This window comes from Protopterus annectens, chromosome 14.part0 (assembly GCF_019279795.1).
Source record: "Protopterus annectens isolate FY-2018-M chromosome 14.part0, PAN1.0, whole genome shotgun sequence".
Classification (NCBI taxonomy): domain Eukaryota; kingdom Metazoa; phylum Chordata; order Ceratodontiformes; family Protopteridae; genus Protopterus; species Protopterus annectens.
This window is the reverse complement of record NC_056748.1, coordinates 180,508,630-180,521,336: the sequence shown is the minus strand read 5'-3', so window position 1 is coordinate 180,521,336 and position 12,707 is coordinate 180,508,630. Positions and strand designations below refer to the sequence as shown.

At 45.2% G+C, this 12,707-nt stretch overlaps 1 protein-coding gene across 3 annotated transcripts in view; it reads right to left on the bottom strand.

The window, feature by feature from the left end:
- The window catches only part of FAF1 (Fas associated factor 1), a 5,915,525-nt gene that overhangs the window by 5,218,527 nt on the left and 684,291 nt on the right, over window positions 1–12,707 (bottom strand). For all 3 annotated transcript variants that reach the window (XM_044055943.1, XM_044055942.1, XM_044055945.1), the window contains exon 4: window positions 5,016–5,236. In XM_044055943.1, coding sequence (XP_043911878.1) covers window positions 5,016–5,236 — 221 coding nt within the window. The remainder of the gene's footprint in view (window positions 1–5,015; window positions 5,237–12,707) is intronic.

Here is a 12,707-nt window from a genome sequence, read left to right as displayed (position 1 = left end):
TGAAGGACGCCTTAAAGGGATCCAAAAATCACATAGCCGCATCCAGGCTTGGCGTCTAAGAGCCGCACCTGTGCCTGCGGCTCTACTCGCTCCATCAGCAGCATAAGATATTAGCCGCATGGAGGAGTTAGCAATGGAATTGAGGGTTCCTAGCTGCGAAGCAATCTTTTCTTGGGCCCCTGCAGCTGTAGGATCCTGAACTACTTCTCCCAGCTCCTTCAGGATATCTCTCTGGAGTCTGGTGAAGTGACAAAGATAATTCAGCTTAGCATAGCAAAGGTCGCTGAGGAAAACATCCGCTTGCCGTACCTATCCATGGTCCTAGAGTCCTTATTAGGAGGATGGACGGGCACGGAAGGATCTGCAAGTTCCTTTTTGGTGGCCGCAGCCACCACCATGGCATCAGCGGGACACCCTTTGTAAGGAATTGTTTGTCACTAGGGGCAGTTATAAATTTAGAAGGCCCCCTAGGGACTGGCTCTACAGAGTCAGGAGCTGTCCACGCCCTTCGTGCTATAACCCGCATAAGGGGTCGAAGGCGGAGACACCCAGGAGGTGGAGGCCGAGATCCAAACGCCTCTAGGTATACTGACTCATCCTCAGAGGGATTGTTGGAGGCCAGTTTCCCTCTGTTTCAGAAGTTCTAGGATGTCTGAGAAGGAGACATCCTCAGAGGGGATCTAGGGATCCCTCTGACTCATCAAAGTCAGTATCCAGTGACAGACTCAGGGAGTCTACATGCTTCCTCTTACAAGTCCTCTTCCTAGGAGGATCTCCCGAAACATCAGGAGAATCCTCGGAAGAGGAAATTCCCAATGGGGAAACCTGAGGCGGAGGATCTCTGGGTCCTGTAGCAAGAGAAGTGGCAGAGATGTCAACAGGTACAATAGAGGGAGGAGCTACGGGAAGAGACTGCTGACTGATACCAGTGGCCAGTACACTCTTCATCACCTCGAATGCTCCCCTCCCAGGCAGGTCCGAGAGACCCTGCTCAAGAGCTAGGAACTCCAGGGGCCACCGAAGGAAGTCTCCGAGGCAGATGTCGGAGCCGAGCTCACCAAGGCCGAGGCTCCAAGGGAAGAGCGGGTTCGGACAAGGGTCCGATGCCACTCACCCCTCGGAGGAGACCATGGAAGCCCAACCACGAATCCCTCTAAGGAAGAGGAGATAAGAGTAGGGGCTGAAGGTGCAGAATGGGGTATCCATCCTCCAGCCGTAGCAGTAACCCTGCCCGAAGACTCCAACTCCAAACTCTGGGGTAGAGTTGAAGGAGGAACTGTAACGGGGTGTGGACCAACAGTCGTCTGCTGAGACGGACTGTGTAGCATTTGGGCCAGTACCTGTGACTTGAGCAATCTACTGACCACTCTCTCTAGGTCATGGTCTGACAACCTGGATGACCTTGAAGATCGGCTCCGATGGCTCCGCTCCGATAGAAGAGAGGAGGCCGAAAGTATCGGCTCCAAGGAAGGAGACCTCGACCTCTTCCTGGAATGGGTCATCGGAGCCGATATTATTGATCCTGTCGGCACCGATTTCGGAGCCGGCAGAGCGCCGATGTATCGGCTCCAGCCGAGCCGATACAGCCACCAGAGTAACGGTGTCGGAGCCGATCGGCCGACACCGATGCCTGTGCCACATGGGTGTCGGAGCGATCGGAGCCGACACGATGCCCGTGCACGGGTGTCGGAGCCGGTAGGAACCGACACCACAGTGGTCAAAGCAGATTCGGCACCGATAGCCATCGGCGCCAAGGCTTAGTAGATCCAGAATCGGCTCCAGCGGAGCCGATCTCGACTCTACGCAGTCGGAGCCGAGGCCACAGGCTTAGAAACAGAAGCCTGGGTCTTGGCAGATTTTGTTGATTTTGTGGGGCCGACTTAGCCGGAGAGCCCTCCGAAGAAGACCCTCAGAATCAACTTATTCTTCTCTCCTGCAGGACTCTCTGGCTGAAGGAGTGACAAATAGCACAGGAGTCCTGCAGGTGAAGAGGGCCTAAACAGTACAGGCAAGAAGTGTGACCGTCTGTCAGAGACATCTTCTGACAGCAGGAGTCACACTTCTTAAAACCTGAAACCCTCTCTTTGACATGGTGCCCAAAACACACACACACCAGTCCAATTAAATTAAATTAATCCCAAAAGGGATTTAGTAAAATAAACCAACACACACACCCTAACAGGGGGGGGATGGGAAAGGGAAATTAACTGACTAAAAAAATTTAAAAGAGACAGGGATTTCTGTCAGAAAAGTTAAGTTTAAAGTTAAACTATCAAAAATAAAGGTTTTTAACTAAAAAGGGGCTTAAATGTCACAAAAGTGAATTACTTACCAGGAGCTGGTAAAGAGAAGACCTCCCAAGCGGCAAACGAGATCTGGGTACTTCCTGCCTTGCATCATGGGATATGGGGCTGCCTCGAGCTGGTAAAAGGAGTTCTCGAGCTAAAGCAAGTGCCGAGTCGGAGCCGAGGGATCGGCTCCGAACCCATCAAGCAAGAATGAAGGCGAGATTGACAACTTAACATCAGAAGTTTTACACAAAAAGTTCAAATAAGCATTTGCACATACATACTAATTTAGAAACCAACTACAGTTCTTAAAAAAAAATCAGCTTCCAAGTAAACACAGCATTTTTGTCAAGAAAAAAAGTTTTCTTCATAAAAAAAAATAAATAAATAAATTTTAATGTAAGTTTTTCCCTAACAGGGACTCATCCACCCAGCCTTGAAGGAACTCTGGCCAAGCTATAGTTCCACAAAAGGCGTGTACTTCGGAAGCCAAGAAGCTCTGACCAAATTGGTACACTGTCTTTATACTGGAGCTCTTTCCAAGCTCCTGACAGTGTGTGTAGAAGGTGCTCTCAAGCTCTGAAAGTTGTCTGGTCAATGGGGCTGGACCCACATTAAGCTACTGCAAAAGTGATTCAAATGTTGAACACAGATGTATACTGTTACTTGACCTAACAGAATATGTAAGGAGCTACCTTTCTGTTCACCTACAAAGGGGTCAAACAATGGTGAATAGCATTATCACACGTCATTTTCAGGAACTGCAAAACTAGCTCACTGTTTGAGGCATCTTTATGTGCATGTCACATTGTGAGTGTTATCCTTTTCTCTGTCATGTTCTTGAGAGTTCTCCCTCCTCTTCAACCTGCTTCTGACACTTTTTTTTTTTATGGTCCTTCTTGAAGACTGATGCTCCTCAGAAGAGGAAGAAAATTGTTCTAACCATATCCCAGCCATCCAGATTTTTTTGTCTTGTATTTTTGGACTGTTCTCATAAAATTTGTGGATTTCTGGTAAATCACTGAGGATTACATTCACAAAGTAATGACATACATTAGAGTTCCAGACTTAATATCTTCAGAAAATGCATATCAACACAAATACTGTTATTCTAGCAATTTTCTAAGTTTAAAAGAGCAATATTTCAAATCTGTCCCTATTTGGGGACTGTGCCCCCCCCCCCATTATTTTAGGCTTTATCCAGATTTTTTGTGCTAAGAGGTGAGAAGTATAGTTCTGACTCCTGCAACATCTGATTTCTTCAGCACAAACCATGAGCTAAACACAATTCTTTTGGGTTTTTCCCCCCAATAAACACACAGATAAATAAACCTTAGTGCTGATCTCTAGCCTCTGCTAGAGAGCAACAAACTGAGACTACCACCCCCAAGGAAGAAGAGATAGCTGCTGGCTGCTTAACCCTACTGCCTTTGGAAAGCTCTGAGTCATTAGCTGACTCTGGTTCTCCATTACTGCAGGAGGACACTCTCCTACTACACCAATGGGATTCCTGACATATATCATTTATACAAGTTCCATCTCTCCTGAAATATTTAATTTATGCAGTAAAGTGGAATGTTGTTGCTGCTGCCATACATCTCAGGCGTACCTCATTACCAGGAATGTACCTCATTAGGGGTCTTAAAAAGTTCATGTTCCTCTAAGTTCCACATTGAAATGGTCTGTCACAAAGTCAGTGTTAAGAATTTTTAGAAAACAAAAGCACCACGATGAATGCAGCAATAGGAGGCAAATTCAGTATGAATGAGAAATACAAATGAAGCAAATAGCGTAATAAAATTTATTTCTCCGCTTTCGTCGAAAGACTTCATCAGAATAAATAAAAACATCAAAATACAGCTTTAAATACACCCACAAGTAATTGATTGATTGAACTGTTTAACAAATTACAATTAAAATCAACTGTGAGTTTTTTAGTTAAAAAAAGAGGTAATGGTACCATTGCATTTATGGACATGTAACTTCCTGTGTTTTAAAAAACATTTTATGTTAATGGCCTCGTTTAAGCCAGGGAAACTGTCAGCTTTTAATTTGATTTGCCACATAGTTTCCCTCTGTTGTAGGTAATTCTTAAAATCACCCCCCCCTCATATCAGTTTTGCAAACTTCCAAAACTGAAAACAAGAATTTTTTAAAGGGGGAACAAACGGTGGAATGCTTATAGAGGGCATTGGTGACATCTTTCTTTTTAATACCATAAATATGCTCTCTAGAATTTTTAACTGATATGCATGGTAAACAGAGAGGAATCTTATAAATTCATTAAAAGATCATTTTTATAAGTAAAAGCAGTATATTTTAACCATCCTATGATCTTCCTAGTTGAAGTTGTTAGTAAGCCGTTAGTATGTGTTCCACATTATGAGGACTAATGTTCCTCATTTTGGAGATGGAAGGTTGAGAGCTCTGGCTGCTGCACTTGGCATGGTGTTCTAGCAAAGTAGTATGAAAGTTCAGACTCTCAAGCAAGTTTTATGATAAACAGAAGAACATTTTTGTTTCGTCTAAATTCTTCAACCGACTAAACCAGTTTACATCAAGTTAAGAAACTTAGTGGAAACTGCAATGTCAAAGTTCTGGGAGGGTAAATGAGAAGAAAAATCATTACTGATGCAACCCTTCTAATGAAAACGGTAAAGAAAACTACAATCCAGTGATCTCTGTACATACATTAAGATGACATTTTAGTTCTCATGGAATCCTTACCAACTGTACAGCTGTCTTCAAGTACCACATCTATAATGCGGTCCCTGTATTCGACCCTGAAGTCTAACATCCGAGGCAATCTTTCTGTGATGCTTCTTGAAGACAACACAGGATGGAAGGCTGACTGAGAGGAACAGGAGGCTGATATGGAGGAAGTAGTAGTAGTATGATGGCCAGCTGCTGTGAATGCAGCATCCGGTGATGCTTCACCACCAAATTCACTAGAAAACACAAGGACAACTTACAGTTAATATACAGAACTTCTGAACTCTGAATGCTAAACTAAACTCACACAGACAGCAACGTAAAGATACTGTAGTAAAAACTTAATTCTATGAAGGTAGAAACTTAATTGCCTGTGAACATAAAGAAGATCCAATGTGCATTCACCCTTATTTGTGAACTTAGGAAAGAATACTGGCAAATGGATGGACTGATGAAGGTGTGCTTCAAGTGGCAAGCTTATGCATAAAGGAGGGATTAGTACATAGAGACGCTCTGTCCTTGTGGAAAATTATATAAAGGGGCTTCTAAGACAAGGCCTGTAATTCAGATACTCTTCTCGCCGATAGCAATGCTACCAGGAGAACCGTTTTCCAGGATAGAAACTTTAAATCACAAGCCCCTGATGGTTCAAAAGGCTTCTGCATTAATCCTTGTAACACTAGTATGAGATCCCATGGTGGACAAGGTTCCTTGGCAGGAGGTTGTACAAGGGAAACCCTTTTCAAAAAGGCTTCACACAATTTAGAAGCCCATAAGGAGGCATATTCATATCCGGCACAAAAATTTGAAATTGCTGCAAGTTGTAGCTTAATTCTAGAAAAGTTTGCTCCTTGATTAAATAACAGACTAAGGAAAAGTAAAACATCAGGAACAGATGCTAAAAAGGGGCCAATGTTCTCTTTCCTTGCCCATATAGAAAATGTCTTTCACTTACTTTTGCAAACCTTCTTGGTGGAAGACTTCTGAGAGGCTAGAACAATATTCTTGAATGGGGAGGTGAGCCTGGACTGTCTGACAATCAATGGAAGTGAAGAAACCATGCTGTCAGTTTGAAAGTGTGGAGATTGGGGTGACACAATTCTGATGGGTGAGACAGAAGGTCCTTGTTGGGCTCCAGAATCCAAGGAGGAAGCTTGAGATGAGACCACAGGAAGGGAACCACACCTGGCAAGGCTAGAAGGGGGCAATGAGGATGACTGAGCACTTCGACCTTCTTGCCTTCTGAAGAAATATTGGAATTAGGGGAAGAGGGGGATAAGCATAAAGGAGTGCCAAAGGCCAATTGTGGACTAGAGCATCCCTCGGTGACTCCCCCTGAGGGGGGTCAGAGTGGAGAATCACTGCATTTGTTCAGAAGAGAGGCAAAGATATCATAGTGAGGCTGCGCCAATTCCTGAAAATCATATTAGCTACTGATTGAGGGACTATTTCTGAGGAGCCAGAATGGACCTGCTGAGTCTGTCTGCCAACACATTGTTTTTTCCCAGTATGTCTGTTGCAACTAGAAAGCAGTCTGAACAGATTGACCATTCACAGATCCTCATGGCCTCCCTGCACAACAGGTTAGAACATGTTCCTCCTCGCTTGTTGATGTACCAGACTACTAGCATGCTGTCTGTATGTATAGCAACAGTCCATAGAGGAATACTGTCCTGGAAGGCTTGCAATGATAGAAGGAATGCTCTAATCTCTAGGACATTTATGTGAAGAATGGTCTCTGTAAGGGACCACATGCCTTGGGCCATCTTTCCTATGTAATGTCCTGCCACCCTAACTGGGAAGTGTCTGTGGTCGCTGTGGCTATTGGAGGGGGAAGAGAAAACGGTCTGCCTAGGTGTTAGCCTTGGCAGTGAAGCCACCATCGCATATGGCATTTGCAGATTGGTGTGAATTTTACTGGCATGGAGAGGGGTTGGCATAGAATCAACTACTGAACTGCTAAGGTCCATTCCATAACCCTCATGAAGAATCGAGCCAAACGGACTAAGACTATAGTAGCTGCCATGGATCCCAATACTTGTAGAGCCAGTACAGCTAGAGGACAGGGACAGGACAACATCCTTTACCAGATTTTGCAGGGTTGTTATTCTCTGTAATGGTAGACATACCACCATCCTTTGAGTGTCCAATTGAGTCCCAATGAACTCTATGTTTTGCAATAGCTCTAGTCTGGATTTTGCAAAATTTATAGATATCCCTAAGGATCTGTAGATACTGAGCAGGTATGGCCTGTAGTAGTTGGGGCAGTGAGGAGCCAGTCATGTAAGTATGGAAAGACTTGGAATCTTTGTAGCCGTAGATGAACTGCCACCACTGCCATGCATTTAGTAAACAGCCAGGGGGCTGTGGCGAGTCCAAAGGCCAGTGCTCTGACTTGGTAATGACTGGCTCCCAGCAGGAAGTGCAGATAATTCCTGGAGTGCCTGTGTATCTTAATGTGTAGTATGCATCCCAGAAATCTATGGAGCACATCCAATTGTCCTTGCACAGAATTGTTAGAATGGACGGTACTGTAACCACCCTGAACCTGGACTTCTTTAAAAATTGGTTTAGTCTGCTTAGATCCAGGACTGGTTGTTGGTCCCTAGCTTTACATGGCATCAAAGCGAAGTGGGGGTAAGTTCCAGATCCTATTTGCTCAGATGGGACCTTTTGGATGACTCTCTTTTTGAAGCAGCTTTTGAACCTCTAGGGTTGCTGACTCTCTCTGATTGGGTGGAACATCGGGGTGCTTCTTGTTTGCTACTGAAGCTGGAAGGGAAAAGGGAATGTAATATCCTCTGGATATGAAGTTTAGAACCCATTTTTTTCTTGTAATTAGTCGGGCATCACTTCAGGAGTGCTGATAAGGTTTATCGGGAAAAGAATCACGAAAAACCTGATTCTGCGGACCCCATCTGTCCCTACGGCAGCATCTGTCACTGAAACCTCTACCTCTGCCTCTGCAAGAGGAATCTCCCCACATGTCTAGGAAAGGGCCCTGAGACTTACAGAACCATATCTTCTTACCACCTCATTGGTTCCTGAAAAAGGTACACTGGGGGGTTGAAAACTTGATGCCAAAGGCAGACAGGGTCTTTCCTGCCTGCTCACTGTGGGTAAGAGTTTCTTTAACTGATGGTCCGAAAAGGGAGGAACTCTCAAAGAGGGTATTAATAAAGGATGCCTTAAAGGGTTCTGTGAAATCACAGAGCCTCATCCAGGCATGGCGACGCAGTTATGCCTGAGCCGGCTGCTCGAGAGGTGCCTTCTGAAGCATGGGACATCAACTCTCATCAATGAATTGGTTACAGAAATAAGACTGGCCAGCTGTGGAGAAGCCTTCTTGAGCTCCTCCACCATCATGGACTCAGCAAGAGAGTCTGACAACTCCTTAATCAAATCTCTTTGCAGACATGGGAAGAGTGCCATATAATTTAATGACCTCAGAAAGAAAGTGGCTGAGGCACAAACAAGCTTCCCAATCCTGTCCAACCCTCTGGACTCTCTGTTCAGAGGATAGACAGTGGAGCTCTGTTGTGTTAGCTCCTTTTTTGTCCTTGCTGCCACAACGATGGCATCAACTGCCACACCTTTGCTCCAGTACTGATGATTAGCAGGAGAGGACAGAATCTTATCTGGTCATTCTGGTTCTTTCCAGGTCAATGAGGTCATCTGCCGGGGGAGTCACCCAAGATGTAGATGGGCCAGTCCCAAAGGCCTCTAACAGCACAGACTTCTGGTGAAGGATTTGGGGCTGACCAACCACCCCTCTGCCTAAGAATTACTATGACACCCCAGAAGGAAACATTGTCGGTTGGAGATCTGGGGTACCCTTCACCTTCTTCAAAGTCCATGTCCTCAGTGAGAGACTTCATGAGGGAGTCTGTGCGTCTCCTTTAACACATCCTTTTCTGGGGGGCCTCCTCGGTGGTGTGGTCTGGGGAGGTATCGGGATAGGAGGGGCACCTGGGAGGGGGCATGCTTGGGGGCATTCTGGACCAAGCTGACCTAACTGAACAGACATGATTGGTTCTGAGCTCACAACAGCTAGAGGGCGAGGGGAGGGAGCCAAGATACAAGAAGACGTCTCACCGATAGCGGAGAACACCCTTTCCACAACCCGCAAAGCAAAAGGACCCGAGGAAACAACTGCCTCCTCCCTCGAGGCCAAAGCAGGCGAGGTAAGAAACCAGCGGACATCCCCAGATCCATGCTTTCCAGATAGGATTGGAAGAGAGCTGTCTAAGGCCGAGGCTCCTAAGGAAGGGATGTCTCCAAGCCAACTGGAGTAAAACCCTGCCCCTTGGATCCAGCTCAGACCTCTCAGATCCAAGATGCACTCTGACTCAAAAAGAAAGGAGTCAAGCTGGTTAGGGTAGCTGTCAGATATGAGACATGATGAGACTTCACATTTGCCGCTGTACCTCTCAGGGATGATCTTGGATCTCTGGACTCAGAAGCTGAAGGTTGGAAAGGAGAAGGAGAAAGTCTTTTACGGGATGGGAGGCTCACCAGATCCAATGGGGGGGTGGAGCTGTAAGTATCCCCAACTGAATTTGAGCTCAAAGAAACTTTTGCATCATTCTGTCCATGTCAACTTCTGACAAATTTCTGGAAGCTCTGGAAGTAGTAGTACAAGGTGGACTGGATGTCTTGGGGGGGAGTGGAAGATCTTTTCCGGCAGAGTCGGTGATACTGTTTGAATGGTAGGGTCCGTAATACAAGGCCTGGCTTGTGGATCCAAAGCTGGTGGATTTAAAGCTATAAGGACAGGTGGAACTGGCTGACGGACCCAGAGCCATCAGATCTAATGGACAAACAGATTTTGAGGCAGGTCATCTAGGAGTCTGATCTGAGGATTCAGGATCCAAACTCTTGTATCTCTTACAAGAAGGCTCCGACAGGGAGGACGAAGACTTCAGAGGTCTCTTCTTAGGATCAGAGGATGAAGGAGTTGGGGGGGTTGAGCCCCTGTAGGAAGCAGACCTCACTAAATTAATTTCTCCGATCCGAGAGGGTGCTCGGATTAAAGGTGGCACACATCTGGCTATCCCTCTACAGATGTGCAGCACCGAAACAATAAACACACTTCTTGTGGGCATCTGAACTGTAGAGTTTATGCCCACAAGAAGTGCATTTCTTAAATCCAGTGGGTTTATCAGTTCTCTCTGACGTGACTGGGCCAAAAAGAAGCAAGGTCAGTCAGGACTCAAAACACACACAAAGTCACTGATGCCAGTGAAAAACTAGGAACTAACACTAATCAAAAATTTAACTTTTGCTAATTTAAGTAATCTACCTTATACAAAGATTAACTTAACACTACCTATGTAATCTTAACACACACATGCAACTAAAATAACTACCTGAATTATTCAAAACTACTTAAACTAGTAAGGCTATTATAACTATCAAAACTATTAAAACTAATTAACTATCTAAACACTACTAACAAGGGGGGAGCACTAATGGAAAAAAACAACAATGATAATTTGCAAAGGATACCAGAAGGCTGGATCATTCGTCTGGTCTTGAACGTGGCAAACGAGATCTGAGTACTTGGAGAAAGCTGTGTAGGTTATGGGTAGAGGGAGGAGCAAAAGGCTTGGATCCGAAGTCTAGGAGAAGAGCGGATGAGTCAGATCTGAGGGTTGCATCCCAAACCCACTGGTGAGGAAGAGTGAAAGAGACATCATCAGATCATTAGGTTAACAGACTGATTTATATTGTTTTCTGTAGCAGCCTTAGGCAAAAAGGATGGATTTCTCCACAAAGATATTCTGTCTTTATGAAAAATCAAATAAGGAGATTTAAAAGAGAGGGCTTGCATTTCAGAAACTCTTTCAGCTGAAGTAACAGCTACCAACATGAAAGAAACTTCAAATCTACCTTAGCTGCAAGTTTAAAAAGGGGAAGAACTAATGCCTCTAAAATCAAAATCAGGTCCCAAGGAGGAGGAGTTGGATCTTTGATTTGGGGCTGAAATAAAAAGGTACCTCTGAGAAAGGCCTTGCATAGTTCTGACGAAGCTTAAGAAAGAGAGTTCTCTCCAATGAAAGAACTTGAAATAGCTGCCACTTGAACTTTTACAGTGGAATAGCTGGCCCCATTTTGGGAGAGGAAAGCCAGGAAATCCAATACTACTGGGAAAGCAACCGTAAAAAGATCTATTAGCTTCTGTTGAGCCCAGACAGAGAATCTTTCCATTTGCTCTTGTACATATTTCTGGTTGATATTCTGTGGGGGGAAATCAGAAACATTTGGACTGGGGATGAAAGCTTGGAATGTCTAGCCATCATTGGAAATGGAGAAACCATGTGGTCGATTTTAGGCCTTGAAGATCCGAGTGGGTCTGCCCCAAGGGATGGAATAGTAGATCTGGAAGTGGTTTCAGTTCCAGGGAGGGCAAATCAGGTGATACCAAAGGAAGGTGAATCAGACTTGGCGAGGCCAAAAGGGAGCAATGAGGATTACTTTGCTCTTCAACCAGTATGCTTTCTGAAAAATTTGGGAATCAGGGGGTAAAGGAAGGACTGCATAAAGTAGACTGGAGGGCCAAACATGGACTAGAGCAACTCTTGGTGACTGTCCCTGAAGGGGGATCAATGCAAAGAACCCACTGTATTTGTTGCTGAAGGGGGACGCAAAGAGATTGCAGCAAGGTTGACCTCATTTGAGGAAGATCATGTTTGCCACTGACTGATTCACAGACAACTTGTGAGGCATCAGTAAAACTCTGCTGAGCCTGTCTGCTAGAATGTTGTACCCCCTCGGAATGTGGACTGCAGTTAGAAAGTAGTTGGTAGACATCGCCCATTGCCACACTCTTGCTGCTTCTTGACACAGAGGGTAAGATCTGGTTCCTCCTTGCTTGTTAATGTACCACACTATGGATATATTGCCCATCTGAATCGCAATAGTCGCAAGAAGAAGAAGAAAGCTGAGCAATGCTAGAAGGACCACTCTCATCTCTAGGACGTTGATATGCAAGTTGGTCTCCTGAGAAGTCCATGTGCCTTGGACAGTCCTTCCCACAAAATGTCCTCCCCACTCCATCCGGGAGCTGTCAGTGGTCAGCGTGGTGTTTGGAGGGGGAAGAACAAATGGGAGTCCTTGGTCGACTTCTGAAGAATAAAGCCATGGAAGGAGAGAATCTTTGTATACACGTGATAGCTTGACCAGCTGGTTCAGTGGGTGATGGTGTAAAGACCATTGGACTAATAACATTCACTGTAGGATTCTCATGTGTAAGCGCATGCTGTAGGTAACAGAGTTATCGTGGCAGCCATTGAGCTTAATGCCCTGAGCACTAATTTTGCTGGAGGGGCCATAAATGCTAGGAGCTGCGAGATATGCAGCCTCAGAATTGAAATTCTGTCTGGAGGTAGGTAAGTCATGGTTTTGGTCATGTCTAAACGTCCGCCAATAAAGTCTATCAGTCGAACAGGTAGCAATTGTGATTTTTACATGTTGACAATTATACCAAGAGTGGGAGCTAGCTGCAACAGGTAGTCCCTGGCTTGAATGAGTAGATGCCTGTTTGAAGTGGTTAGGAGCTAGTCATCCAGATAAAAAAACACTTGAAATTCCCAAGGTCTGAGATGAGCTGCAACTACTGCCATGCATTTGGGTGAATACTGTGGGAGCTGTGGTGAGAACAAACAGGGGCATTCTGAATTGGTAAAGGCTGGCGGCCAGCCTGAA